Genomic DNA, 20124 nt, shown 5'->3' on the forward strand with positions numbered 1-20124 from the left:
CTCAAGGACAGCGCTGTAGGACCTCTCTTTCACCGCCAGAAGGTTACTACGGAAACATTTCAAATGCATTATCGTTACACTATTGCAGTGTTCACTATTGCGCTGTTCGACCTACATACAGCTTGGGAGTATCAGGTACTACACCTTGATGAAGGGCAAGTTCTCCTGGGAAGGCAGGGCCCAGAGAGGCATATGGAGCCAGGCTGCCCCGGCTCTTACTGGGGGAGGTGAAAGGTCACGCAGTCAGTGGAATGATTGGGGAAGACAGTTGATTAGGGGCCCCTCTCTCTCTCTCTCTCTCTCTCTCTCTCTCTCTCTCTCTCTCTCTCTCTCTCCTTGAGAAGTTAGTATGGGGGACGAGCTCTGCTGCTTAATACCTTCATTAAGCGCCTTGCCGCGCCCGGGTCTCCAGCCTCCCTCATCAGCGCGCAGATCAAAGAGCCTTCCCTGCTTCTTTCCCCATGCTCTCTGGGACTGTTAGTACAGCAGAAAGGGAGGAGAGGGGGAGTGAGAGACAGCAGGGGGACGTAGGGGCACAGATAGGGAAAAAAGAAAGGAAAAGAGAAAGCAGACAGGTGAAAGGAGAGAGGGATAAGGAAAAGTGAGGGGAGAGGGGGAATTAAGGGGGGGGGGTTGTGAGGGAGGGGGGGCATGAGGTTAATTTTCTGGCCGCCATGTCCTGGCCGCTGCCTCTGGACGAGTATTAGATGTGATGGCTTGTTTGGTTTCGCTAAATTGGCTTCGAATTGGGCCTGACGGAGTTTTTAATCTGGAAGATGTAATGAAAACCTCCCCCTCTCTTTCTCTCTCTCTCCCTTTTCTTTCTCTCTCAACACCGGCCATTTACTGTACCTCTATTTATTTAGCAAATTCATTAGCCGGCACTCTTGGTGCAGCAGTCTGTCCCAAGTTCCAACACCCCCCCCCCCCCCCCCCCCCCGTCAACTCAGCTCTCTAATTCGAAAGGTTACTTAGAATCAGGTCGAGTCTCTGGAGCTGGAGAAACCGCAGAAGCCCACAATCAGACCATTACTGTCGATTACTCCCCGGCCCAGCTCAGCAAGACTGCCACATTTGATCCCGTCCGCGGGAGAAGGCTTAGGACTTGTGTAGTGGTCGAGGGGCGGCGGCAGTTTGGGGGTGGGGGGTTTCCGGACCACTGCTGCCAAGGGGAGGGCAGGGGAGGGGTTTTACTGGGGGCGGGGGAGGGGTCCCGCCTGGGGCGACCGGGCCTCGAGGTCACGCGGAAAAGTCGCGGCTCGATTTCAGAACCCGCAGCATGTCGATGATGAAAAAAGGCCCCCATTCTTTCTGCGCGAGGGCGTGGCCACTGGAGCGGCAGCAGGGGATTCAGCATGTCGGGCAGCCACAGAAAAGAGTGCCGTCTGTAGGGGTTTCCCCAGCCTGGCCTTTAAGCTCTGCGACATACGACATAAAGGACTTGGCCTGCAGGGGCTGCCGCAGGGCACACCGTAGCATGATGACATCACTGCTTAAACATGTGATCGTCCATCATCGGTTTTATGCCATGGGTACTCTTATCTCGAGCTCCTCCCGTTTTTGTGGAACGGTGGAGGGTTTTTCCAGGACACGATTCTCCAGAAGTGAGGGCCATGCTCACTTGAAGTAGGCATCACTGGTGTGAAAGGAACTGAAATACATACGGTTTCAAGCGAAGGGACTGGGAAGGGGTGCGGCCTGAGAGAGGGAGAACTCCCTTGAACCCTGTTTTTGATTGAGAGAGGAGCAGGGACCGTCATCTATCGGGGTTCCAGGTGTTGTAAATTTGAGGAGCTCTGGCGTTCCTTCCTCTGCCGGCCCCAGTCTGTCTGCGGGGAGTGGAGGTGCGAGACACTCGGATCAGAGCCTGGCAGCTGACCCCTGCGCCCCCTCCAACCCCCCCCCCCTTCCCCCTCCGTTTCCGAGGCACCCTGGTCTTGTGCCGGCACCTTTGAACAGGGCCCCCGGCGCCTCGAACCAGAGCCTTAGAGGTGCGAAGAAACGTTGACCCCTCCTGCCCTGGCTCCACAACCGAACATCCCCCCGCCCCCTCCTCCCAAACCTCCCCCGGCTCAGCCACCTCCTAAACTCATCCCAGGTGTGCGGGTGTGATGGAGAGGGAGCCTGCCGGCGTTGTGCTGCGCTTGCAGAGCCAAGCGCCGCCGCAGCCGGGGAAATCCGATTACTCTTCGCGCCGCGGCGTGTCAGCGTCTAATGCGCCTAAACGCGCCGACACCTGCAGCCCCGGCACACCTGGCCGCCCGGTCGCCGCGGCGACGGTGGGTCGAGGGGGGCCCGCGGGGTGAACGCGATGCGTCGGGGGCCCGGGAAGGGGTGGGGTTGAGGGGGTCTCGGCTCTGCAAATCTCCCCTTTTCACTCGGTCCGTTTGCTCGTATCACCACAAGTCTGTGGTGTAATTCTATGTTTACTTCACACCCTCTTCAGAACACAAAGAGGAGGCATTAAGGAGAGGGAAAAAACCCTTTATAAGTATTAGCTAAATCGTCATGATGCCGAAGAATTAGGAGCTTTTCTTTGGCAAACACTGGATAAGAGTTAATATCCTGCTTACCACAACGCTAATGCTTGGGGCTTTCTGTGGATAAGGAAGCAGGATCGGGGAGCAGATTAATGGGGGAGATTCTGATTGCACGGACGCGTCAGTGCGACGCGCGGCTCTGGCGTCCGTTTACATTGTGCGCCGATTAGAGGGTCAGCGGACTTCAGCGTCGGCGAGCCGCAGCGAGCGATTCAGCGAGCGATTCAGCGAATGGTCGCCGCGGACACCTCCCTCAAGTGCGCTCCTACCGATTTGCTTCTTCTGCAGTCAAAGAATGTCGCATTTTTGGACTTAAAGCCCGTTTTTTTTTTTTTTTTTACCCTTTTCTTTTCTTCACTTCACAGTTTTTGCTTCCGCTGTGAATTTGCGTGCCGTCGAAATACGAGAAGATATTTGGCGGCGGCGGCAAGGGAATTTGAGTTCTTCTCTCGCAGACAGTCGTTTGCTGCCTTGACTTACAAACAGTGCGTGTTTTTGAGAGGTGTGTGTGCCGCAGTGTCTCTGAATGGAGGAGGGAAGAGTAAACACCTTAAACGTGAGGGTCAGTTCCGCTGATCGCTCCGCCGGTCAGAGTAAAGATCTACCCTCTGTAATCCCACTGCTGATGTACCGCCATTGTCCCTCGCATAATGGTGTCAGTAGAGAAAGGCGATGGTCCATGGTGTGTACACAGAAGAGCTGGTCTTCGTGCCTTTAGAGCTATCCCCGTGAACCAGCCCTTTGTGGTATTGGTCCAGTCCATGCCGACCGCTGACAGGATCGTGTCCTGTATCCAGTGTACCGGGAATTTCAGGTTGCCGCGTATGGGAATATCTCAGTAGTAGGGATGTGTTCAGAGAGAAGAATGTCCGGTACAGGTCGAACTCTCCCGACCTTGCCGCGGATCATTCCAGAGGGATGTTAACTGAAAAGCAGGCAGAAAAAGGGAGGAAGGTGCAGTTCAGTCCACCTGCCCGTGTGTGTCTAGCCCTGGGCCGTAAACAAACTGAACGAGAACAGCACACACGTGCTCAGTCCAGGCGCTCTGGTTAGCGCCGAAACGGCAGGAAGCTACGGCCGGCGGCCTGAAAAGTTTCGTCTCCCCGCCGCGAGGCGCGGATCGCGGGGGCGAGAGCCCGTCTCTTCCCCCCCCCCCCCCCCCCCCGAAGAAATTAAAAACTACAAGAGACGAACTAAAGGCGAGGGGAGGCACGTACCCGTTTCAAGGGCGCGGGCCTGTCTTTTGTGATCGCTTCAATATTGGCGCTTTTTGAAAAGCGGGCCGCGGCGGGGGCTCCACCGGAGACGGCCGGGCCCTCGACGCCAGGGGCGTGCTGCAGGCAACGGAAAGGAATGTCTTCCCTCCACTTCCTTTCATCAAGAAAGAGCGCCGTTGACTCCGCAGAATTAGCCGTATTGTCTCTCGCACCACAGATAATCGGATGATCCCCTTTTATGCTGCTTATTAGACGGATCCGGCAAAATAAGACGTGTCATATTCTCACATGTATTTTTTTTTCCCCTTTTGTTTTAGATTAAGATATTTAGCTTCAAGGAAAGTTCGAGGAGCCGAAACGGAGTATTAACATAATATGCGACTTTCCGTTTTTTCCTTTGTTGTTTATTGATGTTACTTTTGGGCTGATTCGCCCGAGCTGTTCGTTGGTGTCGGATTAACGTGAAGAACTATGTCCAGCTTAAATACCCCGATTCTTGCAAGAACACTCTTAAAAGAGTCAAGAAAAGAATACTTGGGATTTGTCGCAATCGTCTGCGCAACATCTGTTACTTTTTTTGTCTTTGCCATTGAATGAAATTAAACTCAGAGAACAAGTAAATGGAGACCGTAATCACACTTTAGAGAAGGCAGCTTAACAGTTTTGAAGGACATACAAAGTGTTGTCCATGGGGAATGTCCCCCCACAAAAAATACTCAGAAAAAGACAGTAGTGACAGCAAATTTGGCGCAAGCACGACGATGTGAGAAAGACAGGGACGGTCTGGCGGCCTCTTGGACTTTCTCCTGTGTTCGCCCGCCTCCTGCGCAGGAGGGATGCTGGGGTGTATGCCGGCTTCCCAGCCTGCCTTGTGATAGGCAAGCCGAATCCGCCCTCATACCGTGGCAGGATTAGTACCCCCTGTCCCTCTCTCCCGGGGATCGGCAACACCTATTGTTTTCCACGAGTAGGAACGGGCTTTAATTAAAATGTTCCTCCCATGTTTGCTATTGTGCGCTTGAGATAAAAAGTGTTGTGAAAGTGTGGTTGTTTCTCTTCTCCCTTGCGCTGCTCTGAAGCACTCAAGAGACGGGTGGGAGGGGGGGGGGGGGGGGGCACGCTGAGCCAAGGGAAAAGAGAGAGAAGAGAAAGAGGGAAGAGGTTGAAAAGAGAGAGAGAGGGAGAGAGAGAGCGAAGGGGGAGATGTAACAGAGCAGAAAATGAAGAGAGACATAAAAGAATGTGAGCTCAAGGAGGTCAGATCCATCACGGGTTTAGTGTTGCCTTCAAAGATGGCTGGGACAGGTGGCAGCTCCAGACAATCTCGTGCAGCAGAGCAGCATCCTCTCTGGAGGAGATAAGGGATTCCTCCACCCCCCCCCCCACTCCCACTCTTCCTCCTCCTCCCCGCCCCCCCCCCCCCCCCCCCCACGCCAGCCCCCACCCCCTCCACTGCTCCCGGCCGGGGCTCTTTGATGTGGCTCAGTCGGAGCGGGCTTCTGGGAGCGCGGCCTGGTTCAGCTCAATCACCGTCCTCTTCTGTGCCGAGCACTTTCGGGTCTCATTAAGGCGCTCCGGCGGGGTTAATCCTCTTTACGGTTTACACCGGCTCGGTGTTGTCTCCTGGCCGGGAGGAGACCCTGGGCACCACCTGCGCGAAATAGCGTGACACCGAGCTCCTCTCCTCCCCTGTGCCTCCTCCACCCGTCTCCCCCGACCCCCTCCCGTCCCTGCCCCTGATCTCCTCCTCCTCCTTCGCCTCTCTCATCTGTACGCCCCACCTCTCCTCTGTGTTAAGTCTCCCAGGGTTATCGGGGTACAGTTTGTTGACGGGGGAGTCTGTGTAAATGGATTACAACTTGTGCTTGTTTGCGGAACGCGGAGGGGCGGAAAAGGGAGGGGAGTGTCAGAAACAAAAACCGAACAAAGCGAAAGGGCTCAATCGACCCTCTTCTCCGGGATGGGGCGGGGAGAAGGGGAAAAGACGGCCTTAATTGGCCCAGAGGTGCTGACCTTCGTGCGGGTCAAACGTTCAGCCGTAGTTTGTTTGATTTATTTGCGCTTTTCCTCGGGTTGGGAAGAGACGGAGTGAGTTCGCTGGATGCCTCGATGGCTGAGAATAGACCTGACATTGTACAGCTCCGAACCATCAGATAACGTCTTGCTTTGGTTAAAGTTAGGTGAGGGCGAACGTGTACGCAGACAGTAGATAACAATCGAATCATATTGCTGTGCTGTGTTTACGTTGTGTTAAGATAATTGTTTTGCATACTTTTTACAAACTTTTCCAAAAAGTTTTATTGCTATTTGTGAGTGGCATTTCATTTAATGGATGAAGTACTTAGCACCGGAAAGCCCTGCAGTTAAAACTCATTTATTGCTGCATAATTAAGAGCTCTGTTATTTTAAGTGTGAGGGAGCGTGGTTTATATATATATTACGCAAATCAAGATGGCTGTTCTGTATATTTGGTAGCTTTACCTTGTTATGCACAAAATGTGTATTTTTTTGCAATCCCCACTGATATGGACTCTTCTGTTATTAGCTCAATACATTTTTGCAGACTAGAAGTAAAATCTGAGGAAAGGATTGGCTTGACTACACAAGTCAACTGAATGTCTGAGTATGAACTTTCTTAGTGGTTTATATGTCCTCTGTTGCATTTGGTTTCATTTGAGCTTCGAACGTGCTCATGGGCCTTTTTAACATGCAAGTTTTAGCTTAAGCAGTGTTCGCACTGCTGGATATTTACTTTATTCGGGTCACGTGTCCTGGTCATGGGACCAATGTCAACATCACCTGGAGATCGAACCTACAACGCCTTTACAAGCCCTGTTCCGGAACATTCCGCCATGCGGTCCTAGTCAAGTGCTGCCAGGCGTTTGTTTGGCACACATCTGTGCAACTCTGCAGTTGATCCTGCACAGACAGCCGCGTTGGCTTTGGGAGAGGGGAGGGGCGCACGGATGGAGATGTCTGGGTTTGTTTAAGGAGTGTGCAGCGTGCTCCCAGCTCCAGTGTGTCCACGGCCCTGACCTGGCCCCAGGCCTTAGAAATGAAGCGCAGCGGTGTGCGAGCTCTTCCCACTGTGTTAGGCCTCTCTCTCTTTCTCTCACTCTCTCTTTCTCTCACTCTTGCTCTCGCTGTTTGTCTCTCTCTCCCCCTCTCTCTCTCTGTCTCTCTCTCCCTGTGCTCACCGCAGGGTCACACACTCAGTAGGTCCCCCAAGCTGCTCAGAATGAACTCAGACTGCTGGCCTGTGATGGGGTCAGTGCCACTCAGATGACACGCTCGCAGCTGTGCACTGAGACATACACACACACACACGCACACACGCACACTCACACACACACTCACACACATGCACAAGTGGATGTGCCGACGCACGAACACAGAAACATGGTATATGTTTGCGTGCACATAATTTATGTCTTTGTCTCTTTCATATAATACCTTATGTGTCTATAGTCATGTATATAGTCTGGTGTATTAAATGTAACTGTCAGATAGGCAGCAGTTGAAGCACCTGCGTTCTGGTTGAAAGCTGTGCTTGTTCTGGTCTCTGTGGCTCAGATGGGGGGGGGGGGGGGGGTCATTAGTAGACAGGACTGAGCTGACACGCACCCGCATGGAGGAACGCGGGGACAGACGCTCCGGGACAGTAGACAAGGACCCCTTCACAACCACGGCACGGAAGGATAGGAGCAATTAGAGCAAATCAGCAGGGGAGGGGGGGTAGATTACCGTCCAATAACATGACCGGTAGAGCTGTCACTGCATCGGTTGGCCAATAAAAACACAGGAGGGGAAACGGGACTTTTTTTTTTTGCCACTAACCTTAATACCCAGGTCTTAACTGTGCTGTGTGTCATTCAAAAAGAAGGTGTGTCTGAAAACACGGGCTTTCTGTCAGTTTATCAAATTAATTCAAGTTGACTAAGATTTTTTTTTTCTAAAAATCCAGCGTGCTTTAATGCGCAGTCACAGCTGTGTGTTTACAGGCACACCTGTCTTCTTTGTTTGCAGTGTGCGCTGAGGAGTGGGGGGAGAGGCCGGGGCGGTGAGGCGCGGTGTTTCTGCCGGTAAATGGCGGTGTAAATCTCTCCCCGGCTGGGAGCGGAGGCAGGCCTGGTGCCGCGGAAACCGACGCCGCTTTGTTCAGCTCCCCAGCTTAGCCCAATCTGGAGGAATTCGCCGAACGCGTCGGATAGATTGGCGCTCCGCGGAGACGCGGGGAAATAGCCTTCACTCAGAGCAGTCCCGGGACGAGGGGGGAGCGGGGGGGGGAGCGTGTTTGGAGGAGTGGGGGCAGGGGGGTGTGGGGAGCACAATCAGGGGAGCGTGCGTAGCTCCCCGATTAAACAAAGAGAGAGCTGTGTGCGCAGTTGCTGCCTGGCCCTCAATTTGTTAAGATCGACTCCACTTTATAAATTTCTTGCAGATGCCGGGCCTCTATTAGCAATCAGGGGGCCGGGGCGGCCTAGGGTGAAGAACATCTGACACGTCCCCCCCCCGTCCTCCCTGCCCTCCCCCCCCACCCCCGTTCTGTTTCCAACGGGACTGCGTTATTTGTGGGAAAACAATGCGCTTGTGTGTGGAGTGTCAGAGTTGACTCTGCGCAGGAAGCTGGCTGAACTGATCCCATCGGCTCTCTTCTGAGTGGAGACTGAGGGGACGATTCCGCTTTACTGCCACTGCCAGCACATTTGTAATAACACGTAGAATAAAAACATGCTTCATTTTTAAAGGGGGGAGGTTGAGTAGGTAAGGCACAGAAGTCCTTTTCTTCAAATGAAATTTATTTTTTGTTGTGGCCTAGAGAGTAGTAGTAATAATAATAATAATGCATTTTATTTATGTGGCACCTTTCTGAGCACTCAATGTCGCCTTACATGATATTAAAAATAGTTAGAGAAGTGACAAGACACTGCACATACAGGACATGGTATTTAAAAACCAACACTAGAACAACACTAGATGACTAATTACCTATGGGTGCCATGGTGGGAGAGGATGGCTATGTCCTGTTTATGTGAAAGCTAGTGTGACGAGGTGAGTTTTTAGATATTTCTTTAAAATGGTCTCAGGATTTACAGATGTGGGGAGAGAGTGAGTTCCAGAGGTTTTTGTGCTGCACAGGAGCAGCACCCAAACTGTGAAACTCATGTTAGGAAACTCTTCCCTTTTTCTCATTTTTGTTCTTTCACACTTTTCTGTCTTCGGTTCTTTCCGTTTCCTCGAGCAGCAAAGAAAAATGCTCAAGTTTCAGGAGGAGCGCAGGAGAGAGGATAGTATTGATTTACAGGGAAGGGAAACTTGTAATCTGCCAACATGTTGCTCGGTGATGAATGGCAGAGAGTCTGAAGTCGCTGGGCACACTCCACAGCCCGTGTTCTTCTCTACCTCCCTTTCCTCTCACTCCGTCTCTCTTTGTCTACTGTTCGCGCCGGAGTTCATTTACTCCCAGGAAAAAAGGCCATTTTTCAAGCCGCAATTTCGAACCGTCTTCAACCCACGCCCGGGTACCTGGTAGAGCCCGGCGCAGCGAGTGCATTAGACTAATTTATACAGCGGTAATTGGGTCATTAAACTCCGAACAATCTGGGACTGTAATTAAGCAAAACGCACAAAAAGTCAACAACAACTCCCACCGCGCTCGGCTGAACAGTCGTCAGAAGTGTTATTTACATGTTGGAACAGCTTGAGGCCGACGCGTGAGCAAACAGAGGCCCGGGCGCGTGGGGATTTTTCTCCTGACGACTGCTGAGGAAGTACGCCGGGCGCGCGGAGCGTGCGGATTCATGTTCACGCTACGGCGGGATCCTCAGACACGCAGGCGCGCCGGTGCCAGCGCGTCCCGCGGCGGGAGGCTAGCGGAGATTAGGCTAGGCTAACGTCGCGCAGGGAGCGCTCTGGAAACCGTATCCAGTGTCGTTCGTGTGTGGAAGACGTTTCACCCACGCACTGCTTTTTCCAGCATCTGAGCTCCCTTCATACACACCTATACACTAATGTACAAACGCAGATGCACAGACACACATTTTCATACGCACATGCGTACATGCACACAAATGCAGAAAAAACACACACAGCCACACAGACGCATATGTGGGCACATATGCATGGGCACAAATACACTCGCACACATACATGGGTGCACACACACTCGCACACACTTACTCCCTCTCACACACACACACGCACGCACACACACACACACTTACACAGCGCTCCCTCAGTCATTGCCTCCGTTGGTGCAGACGAACGTGTTTGAACGGTGAGATCATGAGCACAGAGAGAAGTGTTGTAATGAAATCTGGCAGCCACAGGCAGCCCATACGCATCATATGTTCCAGGTTTACCAGCTTGCGAAACGCTCAGAGCTCCAGTCGTGCCAGTTTCGTGTGCCATTTTACCAACAGAGGAAAGGTCTTCTGTTCAGAAATTACAGAGCATTGCATAGCTTGAGTTTCCCCTAAATTTCACGAAATGCGTGTGCGACTCAACAGTTTACTTGGAAGTGCACGATGCTGAACATTGTGTTTCTATCCCTTTGGCATTCTGGTCATGAGAAGGTGTGTTTTTTTATCGAAAATGCTTGGAATTTCCTGCTTTAAACTTAATTTTGGCCTTTTGAATTATTAGCATCCAATAAAAACATCACAATTATCAACCCTCTTTATTGCCAGACAGCTGCTGTTTTTCTTTCGTTGTGTTTATGTTTAATTAAAATTAATGAGCACGGTCAAAGTTTGTCTCTTAATTACCCTTTCATTAAGACCCATTTGTAATCATGTGTTAATGACTTATGTATTAAAAAAGAAAAAAAAAAGACAAATGAATACTGTTGTTATGCAAAGCTATGCAAGATCATTAAAATAAGACTTCAAACAACTGTTGTTCAGACAATAATCGAGCAACAGTACAGAAGTACAGAAATTCTCCAACTTTTTTGACACATGAAATTATGGCCGTAAGTTTATTTCTGACGTTTTCCTGCTGTTTTGCAAATATTTACAATGCAGTTGATTCCGTGTGCTTTTTGTTCATAACATGACTTTTCTGGGTAGGAATTTCAGTGTCAGTATGAGCCTTTCCAGATTCTCTTTCTGGAGACCACTGTTTTGACTGGGACTATTCTGTGAGAAATGCTGTGTTCTTTTCATCTCTACTGGGTTGCTCAGTCTGTTCTCAATCCAGTCTCCCTGTGTTCTGAATGGGAATGGTGATGGAATGCATTTTTGAGATCATAATTTGATTGTTTTATGGACAGCTTCTTGAGCTGGGTAACACTCACAGTTATTTCTTAGAACATCTAGTTCCTGAGTTCAAATTCGAATTCAGCTCCACATCTCTTTGATTTGTTTCGAAAAATAAGGGCACTGTTGGTGTTGGTTCACTGACATGTGATTAATGTTAAATCTCAGCTAAATGACAGGTTACAGGTTTTATGTCTGGTAATTTTGCTGAGGACATGGTGTTACTTGTGTTGTTGGGGCTGAGTAAGGTCATTGGAATGGGTAGAGGAATTCTCACTGTTGACAGCAAAGTCTGTGAAAATCGTGTGGTTTTCCCTCAGGACAATTTGGGAAAGGGAAATTCTTTTGCGTTGTGATGAATGGCCTTATATCCATTTGACATTTTCATGGTAAAAGTTCTTATGAAATTAGCTCTCTAACCTCATTTGAAGCTCTAGTTGTAAATCCATTTAGGCAGTGTGTGTTTACTGGAGGTTTATTAAGAATTTAATTTCAACCAAGACATTTGTATTCCACTCCTTGTGCCATTACAAATTGCTTTGTAATAATGACCTCTAGCGAGGATTTGTTTTTTCGGTCGGTCACAGTGAGAAGTTGGGACACTGACATATAATGTGTTCAGAGAGTCCCAGCTTTTTATTGTTTCTGCAGTGCAAGTTCAAAAAAACAGAAGTTCTTTATGAGTCTTGTGTCTCCTTTGAACAGTCCAGATGTACAGGAAACATTCAGATACTGTGCGGTCATAAATCATTATCTGGCATTGTAGCAATAGGGGCTTTGTTGATTGCATCTGGATTTGCATGCCTACATGGGGTCATGTGTCATTAGTGAAGATATCGTTTAAAGTTAGATTTTTCCGAGCCTTTATCAATATTGCGACCATCAGCTGTAACAATCCAGACAGGGTGAGAGCTGCCATTGAGTAGTGAATGGAGGACCGAGAGGAAGGAGCCTTAGTCTACACCAGTCCCAGACTAGCATTAGCCTGTACCTGAAAAGGCACATATTCCCACCTCCCAACTTTTATCTCCCATTTTCAGAAATTATTAAAGAAGTATGTGTTTTATGTGTCTTTTTTATTTATTCTTTTAGATTTTTCATCCTGGTTCGTTAAAATGAATCTTGTTCCTGCAAGGTTGCATGATTTGTTTAAAATGTATCCTTTTAGAACTTTTTAGGAAGTTCTCAAGTTGGCACTGTGCCAAATAGCACAGCATCACACTCAATTTAGATTTTTTTATTTTGTTGCATTACATTGCATTACACTTATTTAGCAGACGCTTTTATCCAAAGTGACGTACAAAAGTGCATATCATTGTCATTGGGCAACTACAAAACACAGGTTCAGTAAGGTACGATACTCATTTCGTACAGCTATTTCTAGCCAAGGACACAGTTCAGTTCACACAGTGAACACTATCCCGACCTTTTGTCCTTTCTAATGAACAATAAACATTATAAATAAAACTACAAATCTATCTCTCACCCCCAAATAAAACCTGCTGTTAGCTGGGATTTGTAATTTATGTTTAGTGGCGTGGTGAAAGTTTGGTTTAACCTGGCCCTTTGGTATTTTAGCGCATCAGTCTTGTAGAGTGTACTCGTTTTTAATGGTGGTTTCTTTTCCTTTGGATTTCTTTCACACTTCCAGTACCACTTAAACTGGGGTGTCTGGCATTGAGGAGAAAGGAAAGCAAACCAAGAGGCCGCCTAACTACAACGGCTGATAGAGTGGTCTCGTGGTCCGAGAAAGTCAGACAGTCTGACTCTTTAAACAAACCATGGTGTACTGAAAAACGTACTGGGGGTGTTGTGTTATTTCTGTCAGGACGAAGGTGTAAGGAATGCTGAGAACTAGTCCCATCGGAACAGGGCAGACCGAGAGAATGTGCTGCTGGGGACTCGGAGCGTTCAGGCTTCCCGATGGCTCGGAACGCTCTGAAATTAGAGCTCGAGCTAGGGGAGGAATGTGCACTTCTCTTGCTGCTGAAAAACTAGAAGTCTCTAAGTGCTTTTTTTTGGAACTTGATGCATATTTTGTGGAGTTTGAGGAAAAGGGTAGCGTTAATGGAGGGTTGACGGGTCCTGTTGACGCCCCTGCAGTCTGCAGTCAAAAGTGGGCTGGAACAAACCCGCATGGCCTCCAGACCCGTGCGCTATAGAAGGTTCTGGAAAGGAGTTCCATAGGGAAGCCAGTCTTGCAGCGGTGAAAAACCAGATGGACCTTCCCTTTCCATAGACCCCTCCTCTGTTCCTCCTCCCCTCCTTTCTCCGTCAGCTGTGTTTAACTTCCCTCAAGTGGCCCGTGCCGCTTGCCTGTCTAATGAAGTGCGCCGCTTGTTTGAAATAGGTGGCAGAGTCTGTTGAGATAGGGCCTCATAAAGTAAACTTCCGAGTGGGATTCAAATAAGCATTGCTTATCAGCTGTGTTGTGTGGATAGGACTCTGGGAGGAGCTGAAGACGGAGGGGGAGGGTCGGGAGGTTGGGGGATGGGGGGTGGGGGGGGGTGGGCTATGTCAGCTGTGAGAGAGGAGTTCCAGAGGGATAAACAGCAGTGAAGGGGATCTGGAGGAGCAGGATGTGTGGGAGGAGCAGGGGCAGCGTTCACGGCCTGTGTTTGGCGGGAGAGCGTCGAGCTGTGTTCCCTAATAATCCTTCCCCCGTCTTTGGCCCGCGTGTCCTCCTCCTCCTCCAGCGCGCTGCTCCCTCCGCCTGGTTTCCTGGTTCAGCGGGTGAGGTCAGAGCGGGTCTCCCGCGGCAGGCCGGGGACGGCCAGCGCTCAGCTCATCATCCGGATGTCTCACGGAGCCGAGGGACCGCGGCGTGAGTCATCTGCTGAGATATAGAGCTGAGCCGCGAGCCAGAGAGAAGCTCGGGGAAGCTGACAGAGGGGTCTTATTTCCTCCCTCTTACGCCGTACCCCTTTAGAAAGGAATCGAAAGCACGGAGCAATGATGGAGTAAAAGATGAGCAATGATTCACAATGATTTTGAAGCACAAATAGGGTCCACCAGAGAGGGAGGTCTGTCTAGTTTAGAGGTTGTAAATTGGGTGATTTTTGGGCTATTGGACTACAGGGTGATTTTGTTCTCTCCCCATACCCCCCATTTCATCTTTCTGTTAACAACCTGAAATCTTCAGAAATAATAACTTTTTCTCTCATTTCCAATGATTGCGTCCCAAGGGAGGTTCTGACTGCCGAAGCAACCGTACAGCAGACGTTTACCTGCCCCACACCCTGACCCTGCAAGGCTATTCACACAGGCTTTCGCCACACCCCGGCCGCGATAAAGCCCCCCCCTCAGCCGCCCCCCACCCCGGCTTCACACCCCAGCTTGACTTATAGCGCCCCGGCGTCCCGCCATTACTCTCCGGCCCATCTCCCATTTAGCGTGTTAGTTTGCTGACAGTGGAGTACACAGCGCTTAGCAGCCGGCGCGGCGAGCCATCACTCAGCCGGAGCGGTGATGAATAGCAGGTAGCCGGGGTAAGTGGCGGTAGCCGGTTCCGCTCCGGCTGCTCCCGGGCGCGGGGAGTCTTCGGGAGAGTCGCCGCGCCGGGCCGCCTCCCCCCTGAGTTATGATGTCCGCCGGACGCTCGGTAAATGATGAAACCGAAAGGGGACCGAGGAGGTTTCCAGTGAGGGCGGAGTGAAGGAGGGAAGGGTGGGCGTGGAGGGCGTTTCGTCAGGTGATGAAGCACCTGCGTTTTCTCTTCTGTCCTTGGCCCCTGCTGTATGTGGATCAGAGGACTAACTCAGCCCTTGCTCCCTATGAGGAGGGAGGACTAACTCAGACTTTTTATTCAGGGAAAGGCAACGGTGTTGCCTCCATCAATTATTGGCCTATTTTCTTGTTAGTATTAATACGATTAGTAATATTATGGAGACATGGGAGATATATTACTATCGTTAACTGAAAAGTTAGCTTTTGCACTGACAGTTAATGTATTTGGAGAGAGATTTTTGTTGAGGAATGAGGAAACCATCTGCATGAAACAATAACTTTAGCCAAGCATTAAGATTGTTCAAAAAAACAATCAATCAATTATATAACTCAAATTATTTCTTGGTTTCAGGCAACAAACTAATAAAATATCACATTTAATGAAATCACTCCACGTTTTTTAGTAAAATGTTACACAACACAGTATTATTACGTACATTTTCTATTAGATAATTTATGAATTATGAGTGTGTCTTTTTGGCTGCAAAAGTTGCAAGCTTAGCAGTTTCCCCTGAGTATTTTCTATTTTCACTGTTCTGATTTGAGAGGTAAATTGTGAAGCGAAACAGGCGCATGCAGTAAAAACATAAAAATGTCAGTGTTTCTCTGCAGTGGTGTTATGCTTGGCCTTCAAGAAGGAACAGAAATACGAATGGAACCAGCTGCTGGGCACTTCTCCATTGCTGGCACAGTGGGACCAACTGTTTACATGCAAAAACTCCCAAAGTGCCCAATCACCAACCTCGTCTTCCATCGAATCAGCCCCGCCCACTCAGACTCAGTTTATTGCAGTTTCATTCCTATAGTCGGTGAAGGAAGTCGTATTTTTATCCCTGACCCAGATACACTAGGACTTGGTTTGGTGTTCCCTTGAGCGATTGCAGCCAACGCTCGCCCTCAGGGTATACACCTAAATGTGTTCGTAAATAGACAACAATGCATATGCTTGTAGACGTGGATATCTGCCCAAGAGCGGTGGACAAGTTTGCAATAGATAAGCAGTGTTCACTTAGTTCTGTTACACAGAAGCTAATGTCTGGCTGGAATTATAAATGCAGACCATTGTAATGCCCTTGTCAACCCCCATAGAGGGGTAGGTTGCGAGCTGACCTGCAGATTAATGCCATTTGTGAGACCCACTGATTTCGCAGTCATTTCTCCCCTGCAAACAGAAATCTGCTGTTAGGCAACCATTCTTATGTTTTATCATTGGAACTAAGGAGCTTCTGGCTTCTTTCTGACAGTAACAAATAATTTATTTGCTTGTGAAGTGCAGGTGTCCATGTTCTGCATTTTGAAATTATAATTTGTTGGTTTTACATTTCGGCATAAAACTATTCTAAAGCTGATTAGCCTTGAAATAGGGAAATATGATTTAACACCACTTTCCCATGTTTTCGGTATTTTCTACTACCCTGACGAATTTGGGTTTGAGATGTTGGAGAAAAGAAAACTTTGTTGTTTTGAGTGCTGCAGGGTCATTGGTGAAAAAGAAAACAAAGGTGGTGTGGAAAATGAGATTTCCTAGACCTGAAAATCAGGCAGCATGTAAATTACAGAGAAGAGCCTTAAGTAAACATCACCGCAGTAGCTTGGTCACGCAAAGGGCGAATATACGATATACAATATCCAAAATATGTCCTCAACACTTCTTTGGTGGATAAGTTAAAAGCCTTTAATGCATCTGGGTCTGAATACTAACAATAACAACTTAGCCTAAGCATTGCATCTCAAGCAGCCTTCATCTGCGTATGATGGAAATAATAAGCATGCTTTTTGATAAGCAAATGGACTAGCATATGGGTTGAATTAAGAACTGTGTTTATTTAAAAAGTTCATTACAAAAAAAGCTGGCATAGTGGGACAGATAAATGTGTCCATGTGTGTAGCGTACACTGACCCAGAATGATCGACTACACATGGCCCCAAAAGGCAACTGGTCCCACGCAAGTGCCGCACATCCCAATATCTGTGACATATGAACAGATGTACCCACCGTGTGCAACACTAACTCTATCCAAACCAGCACAATCAGTTTAGACAAACTTAAGGACGTTTTACATTTTCATTCCCGGGCTGTTAGAACTCCTGTTTTGTCCTTGCTATGAGGCCAAGTGTAGTTGGGTGTACTGGATATGAGATAAGCATCAACCACTGACTTGAACCACTGTTCACTGAACATTCTCTTCTGGTCAGCCGAAGATGAAAATTGCCAAGGGAAAAGCTTTCATAATACTTCTAACACACTGCAGCTTATTTGTGGGGCCTAAAGAGATTGATTGAGAAATGAGACTCATACTCTGAAAAGTGTGAGGAGGATTGAGATCTTTGTGTCCTCTCCACACCAAGAACATCCTGTTCTTACCTTCAAAATGAGGACCGATGGCACTCATTACACTGAAAACTTTTTGATATCTGGGTTATTGTTCGAGAAGAAAATGGATGAATAGACCTTGGAAACATCTTGCATTCATGCAGTGTAAATGTCCCAGCTTATTACTCTATACGACTGACATGAGCTCCAGCTTCTGACTTGGTTTCTGGGGAACGATGGACCGCCAAACAACCAAGGAGAGTGAGAAACATGTTTCAATGGCATTGACTGGGCTGCAAATAATGTCATAGGAGAAAGAAAGCCATTTACTTCACAGCCATCATTTATGGAATTTGAAATTGAAAATGACTGAATATAAAATGTGCCATCAATCTCTAGCCATGTTTGTGACCTTTACGTAGGTGGCATATGCCTGCCTTAGTATGTCCAAACCAAAATTTTACCTGGACTTTTGTTTTTTCAGGCAGCGTCTCAATGTGCGTAACATTACGCCAAGCAGGCACCAGGCTCTTAACCATTGTGTATCCGCCAAATCTGAAAGTAATGTGAGGCAGATCTTGACCACATCTAAACCATTCATCTTCAGTAGCCACGGAGCCAGGATGCGGCAGGAGTGGAAATATATACTCTCATGGGCCTGCACCATCTGAAACGTGTACTTGAATAAACCACCGTGTGACTAACGATCCAGCTTCCAAACGCTAGCAGAGATTTTTTTTTTTTTTACCCAACCGACTGTGTGCAACGCTCAAAGACCCTCTCAGGAAGAGCACCGAAACAAAAGGCAGCTGCTTCCCCTCACATGGGGCCAACGACCATGACCGCAAGCTCGAGGGCTTGTAAGGAGCTACTGCGTGCAGAAGGCCAGACAGGTGCCTGTCTTTTGATGTCGGTGCCAGTCACAGTCGCGTAACACAATGGCTTGTTTTCCCTGTGAGTGGCTGCATTCTTGTGCCCATTAAGTGCAAGAACTGAGCAGCACCGCGCACTGAGCTGTAACCGGTCATTAGCAGGTGGGTCAACAGAATACGTGCGGTCAGAGCCTTGGTCCTCCATTGTTGGCTTGAAAAGAAGTGTCGGAAACAAAGGGGAGCAGTTGGGGGAAAGCAGGCCTTGTGGTTGGGCCTGCCAGGCTGCCAGCTCCCGGTACAGAACACTAGTGTGGAATGCGGCTGCCCGCACTGTTCTTTGATGGGGCAACAGTGTGGTGCAGTGCTGAGAGAACCAGCTCAGTTGATTGTAATCCTTTGCAGGTTGCAACCTGATCCCAGATGAGACACTGCTGTTGCAGCCTTTAGCGTAGCGACGCAATTAACCCAAATTGTTTAAGTGACTGTTCTGGTGTTGGAAAATATAATATGGAAAATATAAGCTAGGTTTTTTCAGTACTTATGTACTTACGGTACTTAAAGTTCTCTCCTTGTAAATTTATACATTCAGTTGAAATTTGAAGTGCCTCATTTGAATTAGAATGCCCTGTCCTCAAGAACATCTGAGAAGTGACCGCAATTAAAAAATCTCTGAAGTTAGAACAGTGAAAGAAAATGTTTTTGAGGGAAATTGTTTTGCATTTACCTACAGTAAGTAGATGTCTTAATTTAAAAAAGATTTTTTAAAGGCTTGATGATTTTAATCTGAGCAATGACTTTCAGAGGCAACACTGCTTTAAACAACTCTTAACAAACAAATATTTATTTGAACAGGTATAGTATTGGTTACATCCAAAATATGTTTCCAATATATAAAAATGTATTGAAAAAGGAGAAAATTGGTATACAGTGCAAAGAAAATGTATAACTCCTTGCCTTTTCTTTGGAACCGTTTTTGGGTTTATCAGGTGTCTTCTACAGCTGTATTACAGCAATGTCTAGTGTGTTGCTCTCCTCTCTCCCGTCAAATTATGCTCACATTCTGCTAGGCAACAGTTCTTCAGAGAAAGCAAACTCACATAATTCTAGGTAGGGTTTGCTATCAGAAACAGCTCGTTTAAAGAAGTTGGTTTGCACTCGCAAGCTTGTCAGTCAAAGCTGAATTACTCCACTTCACTGCAAAAAAGTTGTTGTTCTGGGTTTGGAAATGTCAGAGAAAATCAGCAGGGAATACAAGTAACACTGAACTCTTTGGTTGAAGAAGTTAACCGAATATTTTTTTAAACTGTCAAGGGAACACATACCATTTTCTGTTGCTATATTTTTAAAAATATATATTTTTCTCCCATTTTTTCTCTCCCTCTGCAGCTCCTCCGCAGTTCTTCCCTGCGTTCCACCCCCCTGTGCCCATCGACGACCGCCACGCTCAGGGGCGCTACATCTACGAGCCTTCCCCCGTGCCCCCGCTTCACGTGTGAGTACTGACCGCGCAGCGCTCCGGTTAGCCTTGCCAACACGCACTCCGCGAACAGGCAGGGCTACGCATACAGTGCGCAACATCACCTAGACAGGAACCCGCAACCCGCAACTCAAATAAAGCACAACCCGCATATCAACGCACGTTCATAGAGAGTCTGCGGGCGTGTGCACAGGCGCTATCGTCTCACGGTATTGCTGCGCATACCTGGGGGCTTGGCACGTGTCCGATGAGCCTGAGCTCTTGTACGTTAAAAAAACGTTTGGGGTCTCTCACTACTGGGGCTTGGCTGGAATATGCAATATTCTGCCATTCGGGTTCACCAGAGCACTTCCTCACAGAAGCGAAAAGCGAGGAGAGCCCCTGACGGTTCTGCCGTGTCCTCGGACCCGTGCCCGGAGCCACTTAAGAAGGAGCCAGCTTCCACCCGGCTAATTTTATCCAGACCTCGCGATTTACGTCTGCTTTCTTTCTGGACTGACTTGAAGATTGTTCCAGTTCTAAAAGCAAAATATGCATGTGAATTCAGCAGGAGTTAAGACTCACGCAAATTAGTCATGAAGAATCCCATTTTTCACTACCCATGCGTTTGTCATCATCAATTATTACTGATTTTTGGTTAAATTTGCTGGTATGTTTTGGAGTACTGGGGTATAAAACAGGTTCTTGGTTAGCTGTTAAGCATCAAGCCCTCTGGGAGG

General features: G+C 48.4%; 1 protein-coding gene across 3 annotated transcripts in view; it reads left to right on the top strand.

Moving 5' to 3' along the window:
* gli3 (GLI family zinc finger 3) overlaps positions 1 to 20124 on the top strand; it is a 132038-nt gene that overhangs the window by 47733 nt on the left and 64181 nt on the right. For all 3 annotated transcript variants that reach the window (XM_035416009.1, XM_035416010.1, XM_035416011.1), the window contains one exon: positions 19315 to 19420. In XM_035416009.1, coding sequence (XP_035271900.1) covers positions 19315 to 19420 — 106 coding nt within the window. The remainder of the gene's footprint in view (positions 1 to 19314; positions 19421 to 20124) is intronic.

Source organism: Anguilla anguilla, chromosome 4, assembly GCF_013347855.1.
Source record: "Anguilla anguilla isolate fAngAng1 chromosome 4, fAngAng1.pri, whole genome shotgun sequence".
Taxonomy (NCBI): domain Eukaryota; kingdom Metazoa; phylum Chordata; class Actinopteri; order Anguilliformes; family Anguillidae; genus Anguilla; species Anguilla anguilla.